The sequence below is a fragment of the Mustela lutreola genome, chromosome 3 (assembly GCF_030435805.1).
Source record: "Mustela lutreola isolate mMusLut2 chromosome 3, mMusLut2.pri, whole genome shotgun sequence".
NCBI classification, from domain to species: Eukaryota; Metazoa; Chordata; class Mammalia; order Carnivora; family Mustelidae; genus Mustela; species Mustela lutreola.
This window is the reverse complement of record NC_081292.1, coordinates 172,856,362-172,882,673: the sequence shown is the minus strand read 5'-3', so window position 1 is coordinate 172,882,673 and position 26,312 is coordinate 172,856,362. Positions and strand designations below refer to the sequence as shown.

Genomic DNA, 26,312 nt, shown 5'->3' with positions numbered 1-26,312 from the left:
CTCTTACACCATACAGAAAGATAAACTTGAAACAGATAAAAGAACCTAATGTGAGGCAGGAATCTGTCAAAATCCTAGAGATTAGGCAATAACCTCTTTGACATCAGCCACAATAACTTCCTTCAAGATACGTCTCCAAAGGCAAAGGAAATAAGAGTTCAGTAATCCTGGCTTGCTTATTGTGATGAGTTTTAGAATCAGTCAAGATTTTCCCCCAATACCTCCCCAATTCTGTGAAAATACATTGAAATTGCAGATTAGTTTGGGTAGAATTGAAGGAGAATGAACCACACATTTTTTCCAGATCACCTTTTATGTTCTTCGAAGTTTTAGTTTTCTTTCTGTAGATCTTGCACATTTTTACTTTCCTTATGAGCTTTATTGAGATATAATTTCATACACTAGCAGTCATCTCTGTTAAGGGATGACTAGATGAGTTTTAACAAATGTGTTGTCATGTAATGCTGCAGTCATCACATGTAACATCTCCATCATCCAGTGAACCTGTATCCCTTTTCCTACCCTCTGGCTCTTGACAACAGCTGATCTGTTTTTATCACTATAGTTTTATCTTTTCTGGAATGTCATATAAATGACTTCATACAGTACACAGTTTTTCAACACGTGGTCCCCCTTTTTAAAAGATTTTATTTACTTATTTGACACAAAGAGAGAGAGAGCACAAGCAGGGGGAGTGGCAGGCAGAGGGAGAGGGAGAAGCAGGCCCCTCACAGAGTAGGGGAAGCCTGATATGAGACTCTGTCCCAAGGCTCCAGGACCATGACCTGAGTGAGCTTATGGCAGTGGCTCAACCAAATGAACCACCCAGGTGCCCCTCATGGTCCTTTCATTTAGCATAAAGCTTTTGAGACACACCCATGCTGGTATGTGCATCATTAGTCACTCCATTTTTACTGTTGAGAAGTATTTCTTTATATGGATATTCCAAGGATCTACTCACCTGTTGATAGACATTGAGTTGTTTCTAGTTTTTGGCTATTGCAAATAACACTTCTAGGAACGTGTGCATACAAATCTTTGGGTGGACATATGATCTAATTTTTCTTAGGTAAATATGTAGGAGTGATACTACTGGGTCATATGAACATAAGTACATATTCAACATTTTAAGGATCTGCCAAAGTATGTTTTATGTTGTATCTTTTTATATTCCCACCAGCAATGTAGAAAGTCCCCATTACTCCATATGTTTACTAACACTCTGTATTGCTAATCTTAATTTTAGCCATCCTCATAGGTGTGTAATGGTAATTCATAGTTTTAATTTGCATTTTCTTAATGAGTAATGGTGCTGAACCATCTTTTTATGTATTTAGTTGTCACCCATAGATCTCATTTAGTGAATTGTCTATTCAAATATTTTATCCATGTTTATTTGCGTTGTCTATTTTCTAGTTTTAAAGTTAATATATTCTGGATAGAAGTCCTTTGTTGGTTATGTACTGTATAATCTGTAGCTTCTCTGTTCATTTTCTTAGCAGTGTCAAAGAGCAAAATTTATTTTGAATTGTAACAGCATTTTTTATAATTTGCAACTTTTCAGTTCTATTTAAGAAATCTTTACTCAAGATACTATATTTTCTTCAAGAACTTTTTCTTGAAGAAAATATAGTCTTTCTTGAAGAAAATTTTCTTCAAGAACTTCAAGAATTCCCTCCCTTCCTTTCTTCCTTCCTTCTGACATTCAGATACCCAGTTGTCCCAGATCATTTGTGCATTGAATTAATAAGTTAATTACCTTGACATCCTTGTTGTAAGTCAGTTGCCCATACGTGTTTGGGTGTAACTTTGGACATTCTTTTCTATTTATCTATATGTCTATCTTTATGCCAATACTATACCATCTTAATTACTATAGCTTTATAGTAAGTGCTGCAATCTATTAGTGTAAGACCTCCCATTTTGTTTTTCTTTTTCTAATTTGTATTGGCTACTTTGGGCCCTTCACTTTGGAGCTTCTTCTGATTTTCAGTTCCAGATCATGTCATTGTCCTAGGGTGTCCTAGGGTGCCTGGGTGGCTCAGTCAGTTAAGCGTCTGCCTACAGCCTAGGTCATGATCCCAGAATCTCGAGATTGAACCCCAACCCCACACTGGGCTTCCTGCTCAGTGGGGAGTCCGCTTGTCTCTCTCCCTTTGCCCCTCCTCCAGCTCATAAACTCTCTATCTCTCAATTAAATAAATAAATAAATCTTTAAAAAAAAAATCATGTCATTGTCCAAAGTGCCTCCTGAGCTCCAGCCGTGTGTCTATGTATTAGGCCAACAGAGGGAGAAAGGGTGAAGAGCAAAATACACCTTCCCGTAGAGGTCTATCTCTTCTCTGAGAAGCTTTCCTAGAGTTCTCTTCTTCCCGCAACAATATCCTGCTTTTACTTTACTGATCAGATCTTAAGCTGGTGGCCATGGGAGCTTGAAAGGGACATTATAAACTAGGGTATTGTACAGACACATTGACATTTCTAATAATGCAGGTATTCTGTTAAATAGGAATGGAAGATGCCCATCTGGAACACAGTCTGAACAACTGACCTCATCAGTTCTTTAAAATTTGTTGAAAGTTCCTTTGCACACTAATGTATGGTCAATATTTGTAAATGACCTATGCCACTTTAAAATACTGTATATTGGGCTCTAGCTTTTCCCCATATACATCTTCTTTGTCAAGAACAACTTTGTTCTAAATCTTCTAAATTAAGCTGTATTGCGTTTGCACAAAGATGTGTTCAGTTTTCCCACATGATTGTGTATTTGCCAATTCCTCCTTATTCTGTTGTTTACTTTAAGTACTTTTAGGCAATTCATGATTGCTATGACTTGGTGGATTTTTTCAATCACACAATCTTATTCCTTATCCTTCTAAATATTCTTTTACCTTAAATTCTCTTTCTTGGAAAGCTAAAATTGTTGTTTTAACTTTTAATGTTTTATCTTTGAATTTTTAAAATTCCCTTTTCATTAAGGCCTCTTGTACAGCCGTGTTTTATGTTTCCTATAGTAACACTTAGTTTTTAAAATAATCTTCTCTGATAATCCTAATCTTTTAATAGTTCAGTTCACTTTGCATTTTTCATGGATTCCTGATATATGTGGATTTATATCTTCTATATTACTGTTGACCATTCTTTTCCTGTGTTTTTATGTTCATTCCCTGCTTTCTGATGGATTGAGATTGAATTCTATATTCCGTTCTTTTCCTCTGCTATTTTGGAAATTTGAGATGAGATTTCTGGCATCTCTTTAGCGTGCCTCAATCCTAGATGATGTCAAAGGTCTGAACATGGGGATTCACTATATATTTGGCATTTGATCACCAGGAAGCTATTGTTGTGTAATATTGTATCATTTTATTTTTTATTTTCTTTCATCACAAATGTTGAAACTATTACCATTTTTTTGCAGTTGATATTTCCTTAATTTAAATTTTTAAAAAATTTTATATGCTCACTCTTGTTTCTTTGACTTTTTAAATGATCAGTTACTTAATTAGGTTCTTTGTAAGAAATTTAATACCACCAATTTGTAAGGATAAATTCCATTTGTGAGAGAAAACACTGAGTGTGGGTAGTCTAAAGCTGCGGAACAGTTTTGGTTTTTGGCAGAATTTGTGAGACCGTAGTTTGCTGATTGCCCTTGTGCTGCTCTGTAGTCTCATATTTCTTCTACTCTCTGTCAAAGAGCTCACCTTCCTGGTGTCTGGGTTTATACAGCTTCTTCTTGAAGTAAGCTTCAGTGACGTGTTTTGGGATTATCATAATGCTGATACCAATTTTGGTGGAGACAGCAATGACAAATTTCTGATGTGTTCTACCAGAGGAACTCGACTGAGGGCGAGAGGTCTGGTCACAAGTAGCAAGCCACTGCTCATTGGTTTCAGGAAAACCACCCTCTTGTCTCTGTGATACCCAGTGAGGATGACAATGGTCCCAGGAGTGATGCTAGCTTGCGGTTTTCTCATGCTGACTGAAAGGTTTTCTGTCGTGGCTTAACAGCTTTCGAGGTACATCTTCAGTAGGATAATACCTATATATTTTGTAGGTATTTTTTACCGCCATTCTTGTTTTGTGACAGTAGCAAGAAACTTTTCCTTTACAACCCTGGATTTAGCTGTTGATTACTTTTTCTTGTATTTGGCCTTTCTGGAATGCAGAGCCAATCAGGAATACCTGCCATTTCCTCTGACAAGGATGGGGTTTCTGCAACAGTCGGCCTTCCCCTTCTTTGGTGCTTTAGCCTTGAGGTTCCCCTTCTTAACCTTGCTACAGCATCAGCCTTCTTGGCTTCCAGTTCCTTCTTCCTTGTTTCTGGTGTCTCAGCTTTGTCACCCACCATCTTCCAGGATGGGAAAGAGCTCTTTTCTTTTCTTTCTTTCTTCTTCTTGTTTTTTGGTTTGACTTTTGTTCAGCTGACTTAACTCTATTGGTTCTTTTAGTGAGTGATCTCTAAGTGGCAGACTCTCTAAGTGTTATATTTGCAAATTTGCCTTGATTGAACTTTTTTAGCAAGATTAAAAATTTCAAGTTGACATTTATTTCTCCTCAGTACAGTAAGGTGATTAATGGGCCATCTTATCAAATTATTGTGTGGTGGGTGAAAATTCTTCTTTTATTCTAAGTGTCATTGGTTGGTAAATAATCTTTCTTTTCTTTCCAAAGCTCTTTTTGCCATTATTGAATCATGGAAAGTTTAGGGACAGAGAACTTGGGAGAATTTTGTGTAAACACCAAGATACTTTATGTAGATTCATAATTAGCATTATACTATTCTTACTTTGTCATGTTTCCATCTATCTATCCATTTGTTCCTTCTCTTCACTAACTCATCTTCAATTGCAGATACCAGTACTGTATTTCCCCCCAAATACTTCAACCTGCATATCGTTAACTAGAATTCATTATTTGTTTTCAGTTCTTTTCTTTTTCTTTTAAGATAACCATTATAATGAAATGCACAAATATGAAGTGAATCATCTGATGAATTCTGATAAATGCATTCCCCCTGTATAATCCAAATCCTTATCTAGATACAAAACATGACCATCCCCCTGCAAAGAACCTTTATGTCCTTTGGTATAGACTTATCCATCACTCATAAGAGAGAGCCACTTTTCTAAGTTTTCTCAGCAGGTTGGTTTGGCTTTTATTAAAACCTTAAATAAGCGAGGTTTTGGAGCATGTTCTCATTTGCTGTAAGGTTTCTTTAACTCAGCATATTTTTCAGATTTATTCACATTGTTGGATATATCAACATTTTGTTCGTTTTCTTTGCAAAGTATCACCCAGTATATAAGTATACCAAATTTTGTATATATGTTCTCCTATTGACACATACTGCAAGTGTTTCCTGTTTTTCATTAATATGAAAAAGCTGCAGTGAACTTTAACATTCTTGTAGAAGACTTTCTGTGGCTTCATGCCTTCAGATCCCTTGTATAAATACCTAGGAATGAAATGTCTGGGATATAGGATAGGTACATTAGTTCTTCTCCCTGAAAACCCATGTTGGGGGTGAGGCAGCACAGACAGGCTGTGCTCAAGTTGAGGAATACCACACTTCAGAAACCTCGGTCTTAGGAGGAAGCTGCTGGCACACCTGCTCAAACCTTATCCTTGAAGGAAACATTATATTATTAGCTGGAGCTTGAACAAATCTCCTCTGGGGGGAGGAGGGAGTTTTCTATTTTATACAGGTCAGTAAACAAAGCTGCTCTCTGACCTAGAGTGTTACATTATCTTTGGCTTCCAAGGTTATTTGTTACTCAAACACCTTTGCCAAAAAGATATTTTGAGGCATGTGGAAATGCCATGGAAAATTGCCTTCCCACAAATATACCAAACACAGCAGATCCTGGTAAATTTACCCATGAAGACACCACTCCATCAGCCATTTTGATTAATTTGGCCAGTGTAGGCTAAGACCAAATCCACTCAATTTGTTTCCTACAGTATTTAACAAATTTTATAAAGTATAAATGATTTAGGTCTCTAATGACAACCCTAAAGTATAATTTACCATGTTTGCATAAGGGGTCAAGTGAAGTGCATTTCCACACAAGAAGTGCAATTCCAGGGGCACACATGGTGGTTCTGAAAGGGAAGCATTTATAGTTGCTGAGGTTCCCTAATGGAACATACATCAACCAGAGGAAGATGGATGGTACCTCCAACGTGGGCCTTTGGCGGGCTATGAACCTTGGAGTTCCCAGTTTCATTCATTGCATCTAGTCCCTGATTTGGGGGTGGGGTTCAGTTGGGGGGGACACTTCCTGAGGATAGTCCATCCCAATCTGTCCTTTCTATCCATGACACAAACCAAGTGGCACCAGCCTTCCCTAACTGCCCACCATCCCAAGTGACTGAGAGTAGGGGTAGGAATGATGTCTAGAGGAATCTTGCATGGGATGTGTAGATGCTGGGGCCAATCTTTGTTTTCTTGTCTGATGCAGAAAGGTAGATTCATCATGTCTGTGGTAAGAGATATGTACTGGGGTAGTTTCTCTCTGGAGGTAGGATTCAGGCAGTTCTGCAAGACAGATATCATTAATGCTTCCCCTTCCACCATACCTGTTAGGCTCTACAGGTGTCTGGATTTTTGCTCTTCCTTTTCTGCCACAAAATCTGTGTGTACTGTTTTGGTGGCTGTAACTTCATCTCCTTTCCTTACGATCTCCTATTCCCATTCTGACTTTTATCCTGAAGGTCAGATACAAGTGGGACAAGGGCATTTTCATAAAATGTAATCATATCAGAATTAAATCTGAATCCCCTAGGCTCTCTGAAGGCTCTGTCCTCCAAACTGATAGGAGAAAGAATGAGGCATCATCTCCAAGAGCAGGCAGAACAGAATCCTAAATTTTCAGAATTGTTCTAACACCACTAATCCCCCACCACTTTTATCCTGATCATGGCACAGGAAGGAACTAATCCCTTTCTGGGGACAGCTGCCTTCACTGACCAAGGAGCCTTCCAGAGGTGGGTGTCCAGGAAGAGATGAGGGACATAGAGTCAGACAATCAGAGTATTGGAAGGAGCTTTTTGATAAAGGGCACCATTGTCGGACTACTAATGGTGCAGGCCATGCTTCCGACACATATGAGTTTCTAGGGCCACAGTGGTGTGGCCAGAGTCAGCTGGTCTGTGAGCTGAAATGTGGATGATGTTGAGGCACCCCCGATAGCTCCCAGAGGAGGTCAAGGCCTGATCAGTGTCCTGGAGCAGTCAGGAACAAAGTCCCTTGTGATGTGGCTCTCCCCACTGAGAGACAAACAGGTCTATCACGACCTTGACACATAGTCATAACCCCTACACAGGCCTGGGCAGGGTCTTGGAAAGCCATGGTACCAACAGGGAAAAATCCCAGAATTCTTGCACATATCATTTTCATTTGATGAGCAAGGCTTTTTATTTATAGGCCCTTCCTGCCTTGTAAGTCCTAGAGTCTGAGTAGATCTACCTCTGAATAGAATGGGAATCTCAAGGGGGAGTCACAAGGCCTCCCTCCATGGATTGGGTATTCACTCTTGGCAGTAAAAATCTAGTAGCTGGCTATTTTTATTTCACAATGGTGACAAGATAAGATCTCTATTTACCCAGTGTCAGTGGTCTACTCACACTCCTATGTGTTCATATGCTGCACAACACATAACCTGCTATGGTTTCTTTAAGTCCTCCAGGACTAGATGGCACAGAAGTGGGAGGATTTGTGTCACAACTACAAGTACAGAGATTGTTTAAGTCTCCACTTCAAAGCTGAGAACATCTCCCAACTTCCAACATGGCATATTATCCATGACGCTATCCAGCTATGAAGAATGTGCCTCCTCATGACACATTTGACACTTGAAGAGGAAACATTGACATATGTCCCCAAAGGTGGTCATTCAGGCTAAGACACCCAAATAAACTCCTGTTTATTTTCCAATTTTAGTGTTTTTTGGTTTTGGTTTTTAATTTTCAAAGGAAGGTCGTCTCCTGTAGTCTCCCAACTCTGTGTGGAGTAAAGCATAACTCCGTAGTCAGCCTCACACAGCTGTGCTGGTATTTAAGAATTTCATCCTCTTCTTGTGGCCTTAAAAAGTACTTGAAACTACTAACATCTGTGGTTTTGAGAATTATATTTACAGCTCTGAATGATTAACGTTATTCTCTTTTGTTTGAAGGAAAAAAGAAAGGACATGCCTGGACAAGGATTAAAAGGAGATATCAGGGAAGAGTAAATCAAAAAGGTAAGCACTTCAGTGTAAGGCCTTGCTTCTTATCTCCCTGCTTGGGCCCTGACCCTTTCCTAGCGGCTGCACCACGAGGACATAAGCTAATACGCTGTAAAGAAGGAGGCCTGAAAACTTAGTGGCTTGCACAAAATGGCTTAGTGCTCAACACGGAATCACCCAGAGCTAAATAATCCCAGGAGACAGTGCCATCCTCCATATGTGGCTTCTCTGCTGGGTCAAGAAATTTGTATTAATTTGGTAAGATGTTCCAGAGAAAGCCAAATGCAAAAAACAGCCTGTATGTGTACGTGGGCATGCACCTGTGCACATGGTTAAAAACCAAAAACATATATATTTGTACAAATGTATTTTTAGATATTTGTAAATTCTTATTTATATGTAGTAGTCTATAGAGAGAGAGACACAGATATGCATATATGGAAAAATCAATAGATGGTCATCAATAAAAATATATGCAGTGGCTTATATATGGTCATTGGAATATAGGTGATATTTATGTTATTACTTGTGTTTTTAAGTGTATGTGTGTACAAGGAAAGTATTAAACATGTTCAAATTTTGAAATGAAAAGATATTGCTTAAATAGTAAAATATACAGAGACAAAAGCCTAGGGGAATATTTTTGAACAAATTAATTATGGTTCTCTCTAGAATAGTGATATCTCATATAATTTTTATGTTCTACATTTCCAGTAATAGATTATGTATTACTTCTAGTTGGACCTCTGAAAATTTTTAATTTCAGTCATGCTTTACTTCTTCTTCTTTTTTTTCTTTTTTAAAGTAGGCTCCAGGCCCAGCAAGGAGCCCAATGTGGGGCTTGAACTCATGACCCTGAGATTAAGACTTGAGCTGAGATCAAGAGTGGGACGTTTAATGAACTGAGCCACCCAGGCATCCCTCAGTAGTGCTCTAAAGCACTCCTTCCTTCTAGAAAATGAGACCTAGACTTATGTGATCATCAATTTTAGAACAGAGCCATATAATAAGATTTTGAAGTCCAATTAAAATTATTAATTTTCACCAATCTATGTATTTATGTTTTTGTCAATTTATATGACTACCCTGTTGGTGAATGTGTACAGTTTTGTTTGGGCAAAAAAAAAAAAAAATGTGGTAGCATCTATTTTAAGAATACTTATTTTCAAAATATCAAATATTTGGATTTAATTATTATATCATTCTCTTTTAGGTGTACATAGATAAACATATAGATAAATTCTAAACCACTTTGTACTTTCCAAAGTACAATAAAATCTTGTACGTAATTAAAACTCTTCCTTCCTAAAAGTAGAGTATGCTCTAGACACCTGTTTGAGATCCCTTACCATAAACAGGCTTTCTTGGCTGAGTGAATAGGAAAAGGGGCTTCAGAATTGAATCCGGTGTTTACTCACTTGCTTTTGGTCTCTCATGTCAACTGCTGTTTTGTCCAACTCTGTATCTTCCCCTGCTTATCCCCAGAAAGAAGCGACACTGCTGACCAGTTGGTCTCCAGTGAGAGAAAAGTGAAAAAACGTCTGCAAAGAAGTGCCAAGATCAGGGGTAAGATAAAGTTTGTACCACTTCCACTTGGCCCCATGGGTCAATACAAATTTAGCAAACTTAAACTGACAGCTTAAGTTATCAGTCAGTTTGAGAGCAGCAAAATCTAGAAAGCAAACCCATTTGGAGCCAGGCTTATAAATTGTTTGCATTTATATAATAGTTTTTATCTGCCCAGGACCTAAAATCTTTTCCCTGAGTTTTATCTGCTTTTTGTGGAAATTTCTTTACCTTGCATCATTGGTTTATTAACATGGCCAGACTTGGTAAATTACAGGTAGAAAATAAGTTCTTTTTTTCACTGCCCTTTCAAATCTACCTTCTGGGTGAGTTTTTCCTGACTTGGGCATGCCTGATAGATTTCCTGTTCCCATGTCACAAGAGTTAAGTCCCTCTTCAGTAGTTAAGAGTCCTTTTGGGACTATTATTAAAATTTCAATATTTTCTCCATTTCAAAGCACCTCCCCTCCTTCAGCCTGAGCAAACCTCTGTCTGGGCCACCTGCAGTGGGGATGCGGCATGGTCACATTCTTCTCACATTCTCGCTTGGCTCCACCCACACTCAACAGCTACTGGTTTGGGCCACCTCAGGATTGGAGGGGGGATGGATGAGAGAGGAGAGATAAGAAATGGAAGTGTGTCACTGGAGAGATAACACTGGGAATGCAGGGGACACAATTGCTAGCCCTTTCCTCTATGAAATTCTCTCATCAACTCCACAGTGTGGTCTGTCACCACTGCTTGACTTTTTTGCAGAGAAATGTAGCCGTTCTTCTACTGTGTGGATATGAGTAAAGAACTAGAGCTGGCATAACCTGTTCCACTGATACTTTGTACGGTCACATAGGTGACTTGGTCCCGTTGCCTTATGATCGGATTGCTTGAAACTAGGGTGAACAACACAACCTGGTTTGCCCAAGACATTACCAGTTTTGCCACTGAAAACCCTGCATCCAGGATACCCCTTAGTCCTGGGTGGACTGGGACAGTTGGTTACCCTCCTTGGCACTTAGTGAATCGTTCCCATCTACTGAGACTTTTACTAAAATTTTGGGAAAACAGGAAATAATTTAAAATTGTGTCACAATTACTATTAGAGATTAATTAATGCCAAGCCCAACAATTAAAAAAAAAAACCTTAAATTATATATTAAATGCCATGATAGAATTTATGGTGGGGGATTCCATATTATTAAATGGGTATTACAACCTGGGGACACAAAAATTAGTTAGATCCTGTCTTGCTTAGTCACTCTATTTTCAAAAGAAAACACAACGGTGCTGTATTATAAATTAGCTGGTTTTAAGCTCTAGGTTTCCTTCTATCAAAAGCTTCACAGGCTAGAATGGATTTCAGTGTGTTTCCTTTTTCTCCCTAAAAATATTAGGCCTAATGGGTTTGATGAAAGATAAGTTTAACATAGCTACCAGTCCCAGGAAAGATGTAACCAGGGAGAGGGACAGATGGAGACCAAAAAAGCTCTCTATTTATTGGGTTGTTCAAAGTTAAGATTAGAGCTTTAGTGCCAAGCCTGGCTGGGATATGGGAGGGTAAGAGTAAGATATCTGGATCTCTTCTCTTGCTACTATGAGCATAGACCTTCAGGAGAGTAATGAGAGAGCACCAGAGAGTCCATAACCACTTTACCATCTTGGGTGAAGAAGAGATGAGGAGAGTCCCTTGGAGAGCTAACTGGGTAGATGACCTTCTATTGGCTGATGATCCCACTTTCTGGAGGGAGAAACCAAGAGGGGGCAAATGATTAATCTATCTTTTGAGAACCACAGTTTCACCCTTTTAGTTATTCTCCTTAGCCCATGGCTGGTAATACCCAAGTCTTTTACTTTCTTATAGAAATTTACCAATCTTTTGTTTCCAGTGATTTTATCTTGGTTAAATAATGTTAGACAGGTTATAACTAATTTTTGTGTCCCCAGGTTGTAATGGTTAAATAACAATGAGTGATGACTTGCGAGTCTATAACTTGTCTGATGTGATAAAGTCTAATTATCAATATTCATCCATGGGGCCATTTTGGTCTTGAAGAGATGAAAACTCTCTCAGTAATTGTGTAGGATAAAGTCCAGAAAGTGGGGCTATTTACCAAGCAATTTTGGATTTAATTGAAAGAAAGATTTTTTTTTTTTTGCTTTGCTGATCTAATATGCTCATAATCTGCTTATAGTTTATAGCACTTAGGACTGAGTAGTCTGGAAAATATTTCCTTATGGGGTCTACATAATCCCACTTAGTACCACCAGATAGTGGGGCATTGAACACAGAAAGAAGAAAATGAATTTGTCTTCCTGCCTTAGAAACTAAAGCACATTTGAATGACAGCAAACAGACATGCATATCCATAGCCAAAACTTGCAAAAAGTAAGAACATTTCCTGATGCAACACCTACCAAGTCAATTCTTTTTTTTCTTAATTATTTTTATTAACATATAATGTATTATTTGCTCCAGGGGTACAGGTCTGTGAGCCACCAGGTTTATACATTTCACAGCACTCACCATAGCATATACCTTCCCTAATGTCCATAACCCAACCACCCTCTCCCTCCCTCCCTACTCCCCAGAAACCTACCAAATCAATTCTTAATAACTATTTGAAATTAAGATTTTGGAAGATTCAATTCTACCCATTCTTCTTGGTTAGTTTTCTTCTGGTAGTTTCTTAGATTCTAGTATTTTTTGTCTAAACCCAGGTAAACAAAGCCCTTGGTCACATTTATTATCGCTTTCAGCACAAACGTATAAATGACTTCATTCTAGGTGTGTGGAATGTGTCTCACGTGTAAAACCTGTCGTAGGGTTTTCCCTCACAGAACATCTGTTTATTTCCATTTCTCCACAAGAAGAAACCTGGAATGCCTTCACTTAACTTTATAGTTTTTGTCCCAATTTTCTCTGAACATTTTAGTTTCTGTAATGGCAGTAATCATCATCTTGATCTCATATGTTTGTTGGAAAGACTAAGTAAATTAGTAGATGTACAACTGACATCTATTAAGCCCTTAACACATGACTGCTTGAGGTATCAGTGGAATGCTGATTTCACTTGTTTTTTGTTTTACTAATGTGGGACTATGAAAAATAAAATATAAGGTAAACCTAAGATTAGCTATCTAATTCTTGGTATCTTAACACTAGGGATTATATGTTTTTCTTTATCCATTAGATAGGCTTTGGGGAAATTATACTTAAATGGAAATTTTGAAAAGCACTAATATATGCAATGCAACTGCATGTCTGTGATTGTTATTATATTTTTCTATTTTATCAGGGAAAAGGAGAGGCAGAATTCATAGTGAAAGGGCCCCACAGAAAAGATTCCAGTCAAGAGGTAAAGAAGAAAAGGGGAATAACTTTCAATAACTAAACAGCTAATTTCCTGTGCTTTCCTGGTTTCTGTGATTTTAGTAATAAACCCATTTCCCTAATTGCGTTATAGCTTTACTAACTATTGAAAGATGTATATAATTTGGGTCAGTTTCAAAATACATCAGCAAGAGAAACAAGATAATCCCACAAACAAGTAATTTGGTGACCAGACCATGTGGGTTCAGGGGCCAGTGTAATGACACCGTCTTCACTGAACTGATAAATTTTGAGCTGGAAATCATCTGTTGCCGTATAACCCACATTATTTAGTTGATCCTTCTTTTGCTACATAGAGAGTCACAGGTTGCACACTGCAGGTAGCCTGGAGTCATGGTCAGTAGTCTTTGCCTTTCTCTACTTCTGATTGTGTGTGCTTGGACTTGTCACTTGAGCACAGAGCAAGAGAGAAAATTAAGCCAATAATTCTCAGTCCATTGCAGTTCTGATAGTCTACCCAGCTCAACACTGGACCACAGACATTCCCTCCTCCCATCATGGTTCTAAACATCAGCTGGAAGGGCAGCATCAACTACACATCCTTCTTGAGTTAGTTACTTTGAAGACCTTTCATCCCTACTTCCACAGTCAGGTCGCCAGTCACCTCCCCTTCTGCAGTGCAGATTGTTCTAGAGTTCCTGAGCTCCTCTTTTAGCTCCTCTTTTAGTGAGGGAGAAATGAAGCAAAGCAGAGACAAGAATAAGAACAAGAGACAGAGACAAAAACCAAGGAAGGCAGACATCATCTCCATTGGGCTACCCTGTCATTCATTCCCCTCTCTCTGCTCAGTGAGTCAGATCTCAATTAGGGAGACATAAGTACAGTCTCTCACTTTGTTTCCAGCTACCTAACTGTGGTGAAATAATGTCGCGAGAGACCCCCCTTCAGAACAAGGTAGCTGTTGTGTGTTTCATATAAGAATCATATAAGAATTTATTTGAATTCTTATATTGAAATTGAAATCCAAGAATTTCATGTAAGAATTCATGGTCATGTAAGAATCAGCAAGGCTAACTAGATTGGGAATAAGGCAGTTTTATTGAAGACTTATTTCTCTATAAAAGCATTCTGGTTTGTGTGGGATTTGAAGGATAAGATGGAGGTAGACATTCTATAGTTATGTATCAAAAATATCACATGGAAGAAAGCCTTTGATGCTAGAGATTTGTAGCATAGACTTCTCTAAGCACCTCTGTATTTTACAAGAACAAAATCCACAAGGTTAGAGAGGTGCATGTGCATTTGCAAAATGAGGTGGAATGAGGAAATCTTCCCTTTCAGGGTCAAGAAGGCGCAGAGATGATAGTGTGGATTTTCACTCTCAAATACTTCCTGTCACCTGTGGTAAGGTGAAGGGGATGTTATATAAGAAGAGACTGAAACAAGGTAGGTTCCATGGTCTACTTGATTTACAGTATGGAATTACCCATGTGAATTAAACAACATTCAAGGAATTGAGGAAAGGAGGAAGGGATCCCTAAGATGACATTTTTATACTTCCAGAAATTATACATATTAAGTGATCACTCCCACAATGCCCAAAGAACCAAAGAGAAGTGAACCAGAGATAAAAGGGAAGAGGCCCTCAGCCTCAATCTTCATATCCTTCTCCCTTATGGATGATTACCACCAGGACAGGGTGCTGGATGCAGTGAGACCACAGAATTTAGAATTGGACAGCCCTCACAGTATAGCTGTGAGGAATTAATTTACATAATCCATGTAAAATACTTCAATAGCTTAACTGAGATATAATCACATATCATGAAGTTCAACTCTCAGAGTGTACAATTCAACGTTGAATTTTGCTTGCGTTTCCCCAGGATTATTCAGCCATCACCACAATCTAATCTTAGAACATATGTGTCTATCCCCCATTAAAGCAAATGCCACATCTATTTGTAGTTGGTACACATTCCCAGTTCATCCTGGTGCCCAGCCCTAAGCAGCCACTAATCTATATTCTGCTTCATAAATTGGCCTATTTTAGGTATTTCATATAAATGAAATTACATAATATGTGCCATTTTATGACGTGCTATTCACTTATCATGATGTTTTTGAGGTTCATCCATGTGTTAGCATGTATTGGTGCTCCATTTTTTCCCCAAATAATATATTTCATATGGTGTGAATAAACCATGTACATCATTCATTCATCAGTTTGGGTTGTTTCTACTCTTTGGCTATTATGGATAATGTTGCTTTGAATATTCATGTATGAGTTTTTGTGGGAACAAATGTTTTCCATTCTTTTGGTTATATACCCAGGAGTGGAACTGGTGGATCATATGCTAAATCTACATTTAACTTACTGAGAAAGCACCAAAATGTTTTCCACAGCGGCTTCACTATTTCACATTCCCACCAGCAATGTCTGAGAGCCCAAATTTTTCTACATCCTTGTCAATACTTGCTATTGTCTGACTTCTTTTTTATATTGTCTGATTTTTTAAATATGACCATCCTATTGGTTATGAAGTGGTATCTCATGATATTTTTGTTTTGCATTTCCCCAATGATTGAGAAATGCTGTTTAGCATATGGTTATCTTTTATACATAGCTTAATTTTCCACTGGGTAACATTTCAAAATTAGTTTTAATATCAGCTATCCATGATTTCAGGGAAGGGAAAAGCTCTGCTTAATAATGCCATTACACTGGATTTAAAAAAATAATAAAGGCTTCAGAATCAGGTGATACCATTCTAAGCTCAGTATCAACCTGAGGTTCTTCCTTCATATTGTCCCAAGAGCTATTGGAAACTGGTCTGTTCTCTGTCCCCAGCAAATTGAGATCCTCTCACTCTTCAGGTTCATGTGCTTTTCCTTTGTAGATGATTTTGAAATACTTTTAAAAGGTTGATTTTGATGGTAATTATAACCTTTTATTGTACAAAGTTTTAAAGAAATGTTGCCCCAAGGCAGGAAATCTCCTTTAAGGGGTCTTACAGGCTATATTTGGGCATTCCAAAGGCTGAAAATGGAAGCTAGACTCTCCTACTATAAATCTTGAGCCCAAATTTGGTGGTTCCATGTTGAGGGCCTCATGCCTAGAAGGGGTTAACCCAATAGAACAACAGTTCTTGGGAGCCTCTTCAACCGAGGACCTTCACAGGTGGCGAGCTAGAGTGCCACCGTGTCTCCCTGGTGATTGTTATGAGAACGTTGTAAGGTTTGGCTTATTGCCATTGCAGCTGCTGTCTCAAGACTAAGCTAATAAGGCTCCTGTGTTTTGTGAATATTGAGTTATGGCCTAGGTGTCCAAACCTCGAAGGTCAAGGCTGTCTGATATCTCTGCATGGCCAGCTACTCTCAGGCTAAAATCGACACTAGCACCAGATGTCCAGGAGGCGATTCCCTTACTGTGTGGTATAAATCAGAACTCTGCAAAATAAACGTTGGCACTTGCTTGACACGTTTGCCTGTGTCCCTCCTGTTCCCCACACTCCCTTTCTTCATTCTCCTATCCTTCAACCCTACTCCCTCTTGTCTCGCTGGCTGTGACAGTTCCAGATACATTATGGTGGGAGCTCATCATCTGAGTTCTGAAGACAAAGAGGACTGAAGCTTAACTTACTTTGGTCTTACAGGAGTCTTGGAGAAGTGTATACAGAGTGAGGATGGAAGATGGTTCACCCCCAAGGAATTTGAAGCCAAAGGAGGCCACGAAAAATCAAAGAACTGGAGGATGAGTGTGCGTTGTGGTGGGAGGCCCCTACGATGGCTAATGGAGGTATTCCAAGGACTGGAGTAGATGGGACTTTCCTTGTTGTACAGTCATTATTTGCTCACCAAATTTTTGTTGAGTTGTAGCTAAAAATCTGATGCCCCTGAGTTTATCTGCTGACCCAGGGAGAGATGCCCCACATTCTTAACCTCTCTATAATGTTGCACATTAATGTTATAAAAGGGCTCTGTCTGCATAGAGGCCAGAGCTTGAAGGAGGGAGAGGTCATTGTGACCCAAGTGCATGCAGAAAATTTCATGCACCGAAACAAGACTGTCTACAGCCAAACAAATGGAAAAAGGAGGCTCCAGAAAAAGAATGGCATAAAAACCAGAACCACAACAAAAGTAGCTCTGTGGGTTGGGGTAGACTAGCTGTGTATAATTAAGGGGTGATCCATCAATGGGGTTTGTTTACGAAGGATTTAATGTTAGCCTAAGGAGTTTAAACTCATAATATAGACAATGAAAAATCAGTGAGGTCTTTTGAGGCATGCAATGACATATTTAAAACAATATTTCAGACAACCTTGGGGGCTTGAAATGATTTCAGTGTCTTTCAGCCCAAAGATACCTATATGCAACTAATGTCTCCCTTCTCTGAATAGTCCCTGAACGACCTGGCCTGGTCCTCCCTTCCCTGGACTCCATGAGCCCACTACTAAGACCCTTATTATACTATTTTATACTTATCCTTCCATGCATTCTCTTTTTCTTTCAAGATACCACTAGGGTTTGTCCATCTTTATGTGTCCAAGATTGTCCAGAATGTCTGATACTCAGTACACATGGGACAAATGTGTGTTGATTGAATAGTCCTGGTGTATGGATTCAGCATGAGTGGCATTGGTGAGAATGGAAAGGAAGTGAGAGGTGTCAAAGAGATGAAGGAAAACCTCTTAAAACTTGGGAAAAAAGACAAGAGAAAGGAAAAATGTTCCAAAGATGATTTTCCAATGCTTGCAATTCTAACCACTGATTGAATTCTAGAAGTACAGCTGAGAAGAGGGAGATATTTTTTCACTTAGCCATCCTGGCTTTGATCTGGCAGTGGGACATCCAGGTAGAAATATATGGGAGGAGGCTGGAAGTGCCAGACTTACAAAATAGAAACATAGGCTAGCCACAAACTTGGATCTTTTTATCTTTCAGAAAGAACTTCTACACAATCCTCCAAGAAAATATTTCAGGAGAAGAAAGGTGATTATTAGTTACTTTTTATAAGTTCTCATCATGTAACTGATGTTATATGCACAATTATTCATAGTATTCAATTGGATAATTATAATTCGGCTTCCTCCAACCCCCGCCCCCTTTTTTGGGGGGCATGTGACTTCAGAGTTGCTACTTTGAACATTATGCTGTATAAAAGGCAAGATCTTCTTTGAATGATAAATCATTTGAGGTAGAGATGATAAGGAGTCATCAAAACAGACCTCATATATATGCTTTAACTGTAGGTGCAGATGTTGTAAGGGTGTCAAAGTTGTAAAAGCAAACATGATTATGCAATACAAAAAAATTTCATAGTAAGATAGGGTTGGAGCCCCTGGATGTCTCAGTCAGTTGAACATCTGAGTCTTGATTTCAGTTCGGGTCACGATCTCAATGTCCTGGGATTGAGCCCCATGTTAGGCTCCCCACTGAGCAAGTGGTCTGTTTGTCTCTCTCTCCCTCTGCCTCTCCCCCTGCTCATGCACTCTATCTCTGTCTCTTAAGTGAATAAATAAATATTAGGGGGGAAATGGTGATATAGGGTCATCTTCAACTCAAATACAGATTTTTTAAATCATTGTTACTATTGTCCAACTTTAATGAAATCTAATGGTGATTTCATTAAATGATTCAGACAACTCCTTTCTAGCAGATAGTCCATTCTGGGACATAGACAAAACCAAATCATTTCATGAGATCGGAAACAAAAGGCATATTTTCTTTTCTGATTCATTTCATCCCCTTTCACCTTTCATTAAAAAGTACACACAGACCTTTTTTTCTCAGGGGAAATTACTTGCCTGTCTTGAGGATGATGCTGTTGGGATAGAACTTCTTGGGAGATTGATGTATCATATGGGAGGGGCAGATCTGGAAAATTGTTTACTTTGATGCTACCCTTTTGGCTACATCGGGGCGGGGGGCTGTAGAGACCTCTTTTCTATCTGAGAAAATGGTTTCTTCCTCTATAGAAGAAGTCTATGTAGACAACAAATAAACAGGTTAAGTGTAGTGTAGATTCAGGACAAGGTGATGGATTTTCCAAGATCGAGTATGAACAAGAACTTGAGAAAGAGGGGGAGAAAAGAAGTGTCATTCTCACATACTTCAAGTAAGAATGGCCATCTAAGACATTCATAGACTTCTAAGATAGGCCATACCTAGCTGGCCAAAGAAACATCATCTCCCACTGGGAATGTGATTTTCTGATGTTCTGGATCATTTGAACTTTCAGTCCTTGGGACATTGCATCCGCTGGATTTCCTAAAGGGAAACTATTATTTGATCAATTTAGTATATTAAAGACCAGCATCTGTATCATTTCCCAGATGTCAAGAGTTACTCTGGGGGACCCGACTGGCTCATTCAGTGGAGAATGTGAGTCTTGATCTCGGGATCATGAGTTCAAGCCCCATGTTGGTCATACTGCTTACTTAAAAAATGAAATTAAAATAAACTTTAAAAAATAAGATAAAATAGTCAGATTACCCTTGTCAGCTGGCAACTTCTTATCAACAGTATCTACCCTTATCCATGGGTGCAATACTTTCCTACAACAAGCTTCAGCTGCCTTTATATTTTGCATCTCTCCACGAACTCCCCAGAAAGGAAGATCTTACAATTCATTATTATCCCTATGGGTCCTCTGTGTCTCCCAGAATCTCTTTTGCTGTTGGAGCCCCTTGGCTTTCAGAAACTTCAGTATCACTCTTGATATCACATGATAGCTTATTGGCTCCTGACAAGGGCCACTAATATCTTTTGGTGACAGTTGCAGTGTTGCAAAATAATATATTCCTCCAGTATATTGTATACTAATATTTCTTAAGAGATAGCAAGTAATCTCTTTTCCTAAGCTAAGTAATATTCACTTATTTACTCATTCAACGTATAATTATCAAGTCCATACTAAATGTCTAATGGCCATTAAAGTTGACTGAAACAATATTCCTGACCTCAAGGATTATTTCAACCTCAAATTCTAACCTGGGGAAGAGTGGGAGATTTTAGGTCACCCAGAGAGATAGGCAATGACTGGACACTTCTCAGGTCATTGTCCCATGGATCACACTTGTCTATGACTACTATGCTCTGGGCTGGAGATAAAAACCATATTACAGAGGGAAGGATGCCTGGTCATTCTATTGAATATGCAAAAGCACTGTAAGTTTAGTGAGTGATAATCAATTACCTCTGAAAAGTCTCCCAGCTGACATCTTTTTGGGAGGAGAGAGAAGGATGACCTTCTCTCTGGAAGAAAAGGAGGGAGGAGAGAGAAGGATGACCTCTTCTCTGGAAGAAAAGCTGCCACAATGGGGACCTTGGGCACATTTTATCTTTGAGGCTGTGCCCTAAGAGGACTGCAAAAGTCAGTGCAATTCTCTGGTATGTTTCCATGGATTCCAGGACTCTGGGTCCTGTGGTCACTGGGGACTGTTGATGATGAGTTCTCAACCTGATTCTCCTATTGCACCTCTTCCTGGTGGGATGATACTTTCTAAGGTAGAGAAAAATGCCTGAGGGTTCTTCAAAATAGAAGAACCAGTGGAGTTTCTTCAACTTCATCTGTGGAAATCAGGGCTGGACTCCCTGCCTGGTTTTATAAAGGTCTACCTTGGGTCAGAAATCCAGGAAATTGAATTTGCATTGGGCCAAACAGTGGTATTTTGGTACTTTTTATTCTCTAAGTAGATATATAGGTCCATACAAAAAGTATGAAATAATGGGTAGACTGTGGCTTGAATTCCTCCACAGATAGCTGTTAAATAAGGGATGGATGCAATCCTTGTATTCAATATTGTCATTCAGTGTTTCTTTCTTTTCAACAGAAAATACCAAGGACTCATGACAACATCTTGGTTGACCCTCAAGTAAGTACTACACCTGTAACCCCAGAATAATCGAGGCCTTGTTCCTCTATGTACTGTCATTGCTGTTTCCTTGAAGCATGCTCACACTCAGTTGGAATGTGTCACTGTGTGTGATGAGTGGAGAAGAGCAGATGCAGCACCCATACCAGGGAGGTGGTTCTGGAGTTGGTGTCTCTGTGTGAAAATATTTTTTCCTATTTGTTCAGGGAAAATTTCCTGTTTCCTCATTTCCCCTTGAAAGTGAGTATGGGAGGCAGAACTTTAGACCATTCGGGTCTCTAGAACCAGGGCCCAAAGTGGTAATAGCTAGAGCTGGCCAGCAGATTAGGGTTAAGGAGCAAATTTGGGAGAATAGCATTTTAAATAAGGCAATAGGGGAGGAAAGGAAAATCACAAACATCCACTCCAAGGTACAGGCAGAGCTAAGATCCACCAGAAAGAACAGGCTCGGCCAAGCTGGTGATATAATCCAGGGGGTAGACCCTATTTTGAGTCCTGCAGATAAGTGCATGCAGGGCAAGTGGTCTTTTTTGGAGGCCATGTCTCCAATCTCAAGGGAGCCATCAAGGTGCTAAGGTGGTGAGGGCTGAAACCATCACCACGTAGCCAATCACACAATCCCCACAATATGGGATCACGTGGTCCCATATGGCTACCTGCTATAACTTCTGCCAAAATTATGGGTGATTGCTCTCGCTACGCTAAATCATACTTTGATTTCCTTTCATTGCCTCAAAATAGACTTTTGAAGCAGAGTGATCTTTGTACAACTCCAGGGGGCAGCATTCACAGAGGATATCAAGCAGTAAGATTGACACAGTACACCCAACAGAGGAGGGGTATTCGGATGGGTTTGTGTACACTATACCTTCAAAGCAATCCCCCAACAATATTTAGATCTTATCCACACTGATTTTGACACTTGGCCAACTGAAGGAGTCTTCAATCATCTAAACAGCCCTCAATTCCAGTGTTGTGTGGCTTGTCTGGGATAGACATAGACCCTCACCCCTGTTCATAATCTTTCCAGGGGTAGATACTATGGTCCAGTTCAACATTGACTTATAATATCCCCATGCCTAATAACCAGGCTAAATCTCAACTTGGGTTAACTCAACACTGAATCACTTGAGGACCTTTGAAAAATAACATTGCCTGATTCCACTCTGTGAAATTCTGATTTATTCAATCTAGGCTATGTTTTGGACATTAGGATTGTTTAAAAGTCCCAAATGATTCTGATGCACAAATTACCCATTTTATGAATTTAAAAAGAACACCAATGGCTGTACCCACCCAGACCAATTGATTCAGTATCTCTGGCATTGGGACCAGGATTTTAGAATTTTATATAATCTTCCTGGATGAGTTTAGTGTGCAGCTGGACTAAGAAACAAACAGTTGTATCTGTTAAGAAGTATACAAATGACAGATTCTTAAACATTGGCTGAATTTGTTATTTCATTGTCCTTCTGGGGAGAGGGGTCATCACTTCCTAGAGACTGATGACAGTAATCTATGAGTGCCTGCACTGATGAGAAGAAAAATGCCACAGCTCCATGCCAGAACAGTCTCAGCCCCAGTGGAGGTATCTTTGAGGATCCCCTGGAACATTGAATGGGAGAATTTGGCTAGATGTTCATTGGGGTTAGCACCTCCTCATACATGGCCATTCTTAAAAACAAAAGAAATAACCAGAACCCAATTCATTCAACATAAGTATTTTCACCCCAAATCCCAAAACAAGACTCAAAATATTGTTAATGAGTGTCTTTTCATCTTTTATCACTTTCCACATGAAGGGGTTTATGCTATCTTATTAAATTCTCAAAATTTCATCTTTCCATAAGTCTGTCTTCCTTGTGGCATAGGCAAATACATTCAGCACTTTCTCTTGGGAACTTGTTTTATCTGCAAAGGAATAATAGTATTCAGATTCCTATAAAACCATCTTCTTGTTTTGCTGCTAGTCTTTCTGTGTTAGATACTCTGGTTTTATAGGGAGGACTTTCTGGCATGACACACAGGCTCCTCCTCCCAAGCGTCACTGAAGATGGTAACTTTTTCTGAAGCCTCCACCCCATGGTGCTCCTTCATACCTCAGGGAGAAGCTAGATGTGTCCAGGCAGGTTCGCACAAAGGTCTCAAATTCTAGATTCCCGTAGCGGTGGTCTGTCGGGGTCTTACCAGGGACACGGACATTTTTTTCATCTTCTAGCTGGGAAACTCCAACATATGTGAGATGTGCCGGAGAGGAGGAAAGCTGTTCTGCTGTGATACTTGTTCGAGATCTTTTCATGAATACTGTCACATCCCACCTGTGGAAATTGAGAGGTTTGTGAGATAAAGTCCCCTGGCCCTGATTAGGAATCCTTCCCCCCGCAATAGGAGGAACCTACGTGTCCGAAGCAGAGACAAAGCAGGGTTGGACATTGGGGTCCAGTAGTATGGTCCAGAGAGATGTTTAAAGACACTGGCAGGAAATAATACTGTTCTTTGCTGAGGCTGGGATGCTGAGGCTGGTGGCTGCATCCCTTGCCTTCATACTGCTACTGTCCCTTCGAGGTGTTTTCTAGCCTAGGCTCCTATTCACAAAGATGGGAACATCAACTGTTTGCATTTTGTGCTTTTTCAGAAAAGGCAGAAAATGTGGTCTGGTTCCTGCATTTTACCACAGCTCAATGGGCTGATAGAAACCTGGGTCACAAGGGGTTAAGGCCCAGTTTTGACACTTGGGTGTTACAGGCAGGGTGTCTCGTGCTCCCAGCAGCTCAGCCAAGGGAAGGAGAACACACCACTTACCCTGACACCACCCTCCATGCACTGAGTCTTCTGGTGCCACTGTAGATGGGAGGAGGGTCATGGGCTTAAGTTCTGGTTGGGGGTCTTAGAGACTCTGGGGCACCCCTTAATCTCCCAGCTGTGTCCATCAGCCATGCCTGAAAGGAGGATAGTGGTAGCCATTGGAGCAGAGTCTGTTTTCAGGGCACTGGCCCTTGTCCACTCATGCCCAACCTCTTAGGAGCCCATGGAGTTGCACCATCTGCAGGATGGAGTCTTTTGGAAGGCAGCCATGTCACAGGGAATCTGAGGCCCTGGAGAGACAGATGCAGCCTGAGGAGCAGTTGGTGAGTTGGGTGCAATCCCCAAGCCTTCTCCTTATCCTGTACATGTGAGAAGTCCAACAGGTAGAGAGGGAGGGGAAGGGCGCCCCAAAGGAGTCTATTTATCCAAGCCATGTCTCAACCATGCTGAAATCATACCAGAACTTGATTGTGGAAGAAATAACTCTGTTATTACATGTCTGTTTCCAAGAGCCAAACATGTTTGGGGAAACTTCCAGAACACTGGTGTGAGTCATGTCTCTGCCTGGGAATGTGTATGGGTTTAATGTCTCCAAAGAGCTTCCCCCCACACACCCCCCTCCCACCCAAACGGCTTTTTATTCACAGCCTTCCTCTTTCGCAGAAATGTGAGTTCCTCCTCTTGAAGATTTATTGCCATTCAGAGAGCTCATTTTTTTCGAAGATCCCATATTATTACTATGTAAGTAATAACAACCAACCACACTTCTAGGCCACTGTGATGTTCTGGGCCCTTCACACAGGCGCTGGAGAAATTTGTGATCTGAATCCCATGAGACAGCATGAGCCGCCATTATCTGTACCTTGTGTCTCTGCTGGATTTGGGGACATTGAACTATGCCAGTAACTCTTCCATTGATATTATTTTCTTACCAGATTAGAGAGGTTTCTCAAAACCTGAAGGAACCCATGTGGTTGGACAAAATCAAGAAGAAGTTGAATGAACAGGGTTATCGCCAAGTAGGGGACTTCGTGCAGGACATGCGTCTCATCTTTCAGAACCACAGGGTGTCTTACAAGGTACAGGCTCTCCCAGCCTTCATTTCATTTTTTTCCTTTGAGTCACTCTGCCCTCATAGTTGGTGCCTGGAAAATTTTACATTTCCCTCACCCTATGACAAGCCTGCACAAGGAAGTGTTCTGGAAAGGAGTGACTTTTCTAATTCAGGACGTAAGCTCACCATAGCAGGGTAAGAGTGAGTCAGAGGAGTCAGAAGCTATTTCTGTAACCAGAACCCCAGGCCCCTGAGAGCTCATTCCCTTGCTCCAGGTGTCCCCAAAGAACAGTGGAATCCTGCCTGCTTCAAACCCAAGGAGAGAATTGCTTCTTAAAGTTATGTCACCCTTCTTATCTCTCCCCAGATAAACTCACTGGAAACTCTTAGAAGTCCCAATTTCAGACTCCTTTGCATGTGAGTGGAGTGTGTAGTCTTACAGGGTCACCAGAGAGGACTAGAAGTCCTTTAGGACTAGAAGGAGATGGCTGATTGTAGTTAGACTACTAGCTCTTTGATGGTTGCAAAGAACGTAGATGACTTTTCTAAGTCTCACTAAAATAAACAACCCAAACCAAATAAGTCAAGGTCTCAGGTAAGCAGTGATTTCCCATCCCTGTCTGCTTAATGAGAAGTAATTGTGCATTTAGGAAACAACAGTTACTCTTAGCTGCATGAATTTTTAAGTGTCACCTGGTTAATGTAACTTAGGTGTTTAAGCAAGGTCTTCAAACTTCTTGATTGCAAGGTGTCTAATAACACTGACAAGGAGGATTGTTATTTTTGTCCTAAATTTTTTTTCTTTTCAGTACAATGACTTTGGCCTAATGGGACTTAGACTGGAAAAAAAATTCGAGAGGAAATTCAAGGAAGTGTTTGCTATTGAAGAAACAAATGAGAGCAGTTCACAGGCATAGTGGAGGGTGTTGGTATCCTGGAAAATTCCCTTTTGGGGCAGAAATTTCATCTCCCATCCGCTGTGAGGATTGGCTGTGGATGCCACCCTTCCCCCAAAATATCACGTTCTGCCAATGCCAGCTTCATTTGGAGTTAACACCTCTTGGACCCAGCCCCAAGGTGGGACCAATGTGTGGTGTGATTCATGCTCGTGCACCCCCCAGAAGATCAAGCTAGAGCTAGCCTCTAGCTGCGACCACATCCATGCTTGGTTTTTCCCACCATGCCATCCTTCTTCCCTCTCCTTTCTTCTCCTGAAAAACTTCTCATAATAAATCACTTACTAAAGAGACTTTATCTCAGCCTCTGCTTCCAAGGAACCCAACTTCAGGTAACTGTCCCAGCAAATGGGCCTTAAGGATGGAGTTCTGATGTTGGATCACTGCTTAGCCAGATGGTGACAAGCGGAATGTTGATAGTTCCTGGGATGTTATAACAGTGCCATTGCCCAAACTTTCACCTGTAGGAAACTGGATGAGCTCCAGGGGAAGAGGCACACCAGC

General features: G+C 40.1%; 1 protein-coding gene and 1 pseudogene across 1 annotated transcript in view; one reads left to right on the top strand and one right to left on the bottom strand.

Annotated features, from left to right (window-relative positions):
- The window catches only part of SP140 (SP140 nuclear body protein), a 79,105-nt gene extending 53,004 nt beyond the window's left edge, over positions 1-26,101 (top strand). The window contains exons 20-31 of the mRNA XM_059168883.1: positions 8,178-8,243; positions 9,714-9,794; positions 13,085-13,144; positions 14,461-14,565; positions 16,773-16,915; positions 18,061-18,108; positions 20,952-20,993; positions 23,212-23,327; positions 24,016-24,121; positions 24,462-24,539; positions 24,734-24,877; positions 25,662-26,101. Of these exons, the coding sequence (XP_059024866.1) occupies positions 8,178-8,243; positions 9,714-9,794; positions 13,085-13,144; positions 14,461-14,565; positions 16,773-16,915; positions 18,061-18,108; positions 20,952-20,993; positions 23,212-23,327; positions 24,016-24,121; positions 24,462-24,539; positions 24,734-24,877; positions 25,662-25,769 (1,097 nt within the window). The 3' untranslated portion in view covers positions 25,770-26,101. The remainder of the gene's footprint in view (positions 1-8,177; positions 8,244-9,713; positions 9,795-13,084; positions 13,145-14,460; positions 14,566-16,772; positions 16,916-18,060; positions 18,109-20,951; positions 20,994-23,211; positions 23,328-24,015; positions 24,122-24,461; positions 24,540-24,733; positions 24,878-25,661) is intronic.
- On the bottom strand, positions 3,506-4,161 carry LOC131827720 (large ribosomal subunit protein eL6-like; annotated as a pseudogene).
- Positions 26,102-26,312: the final 211 nt, after the last annotated feature.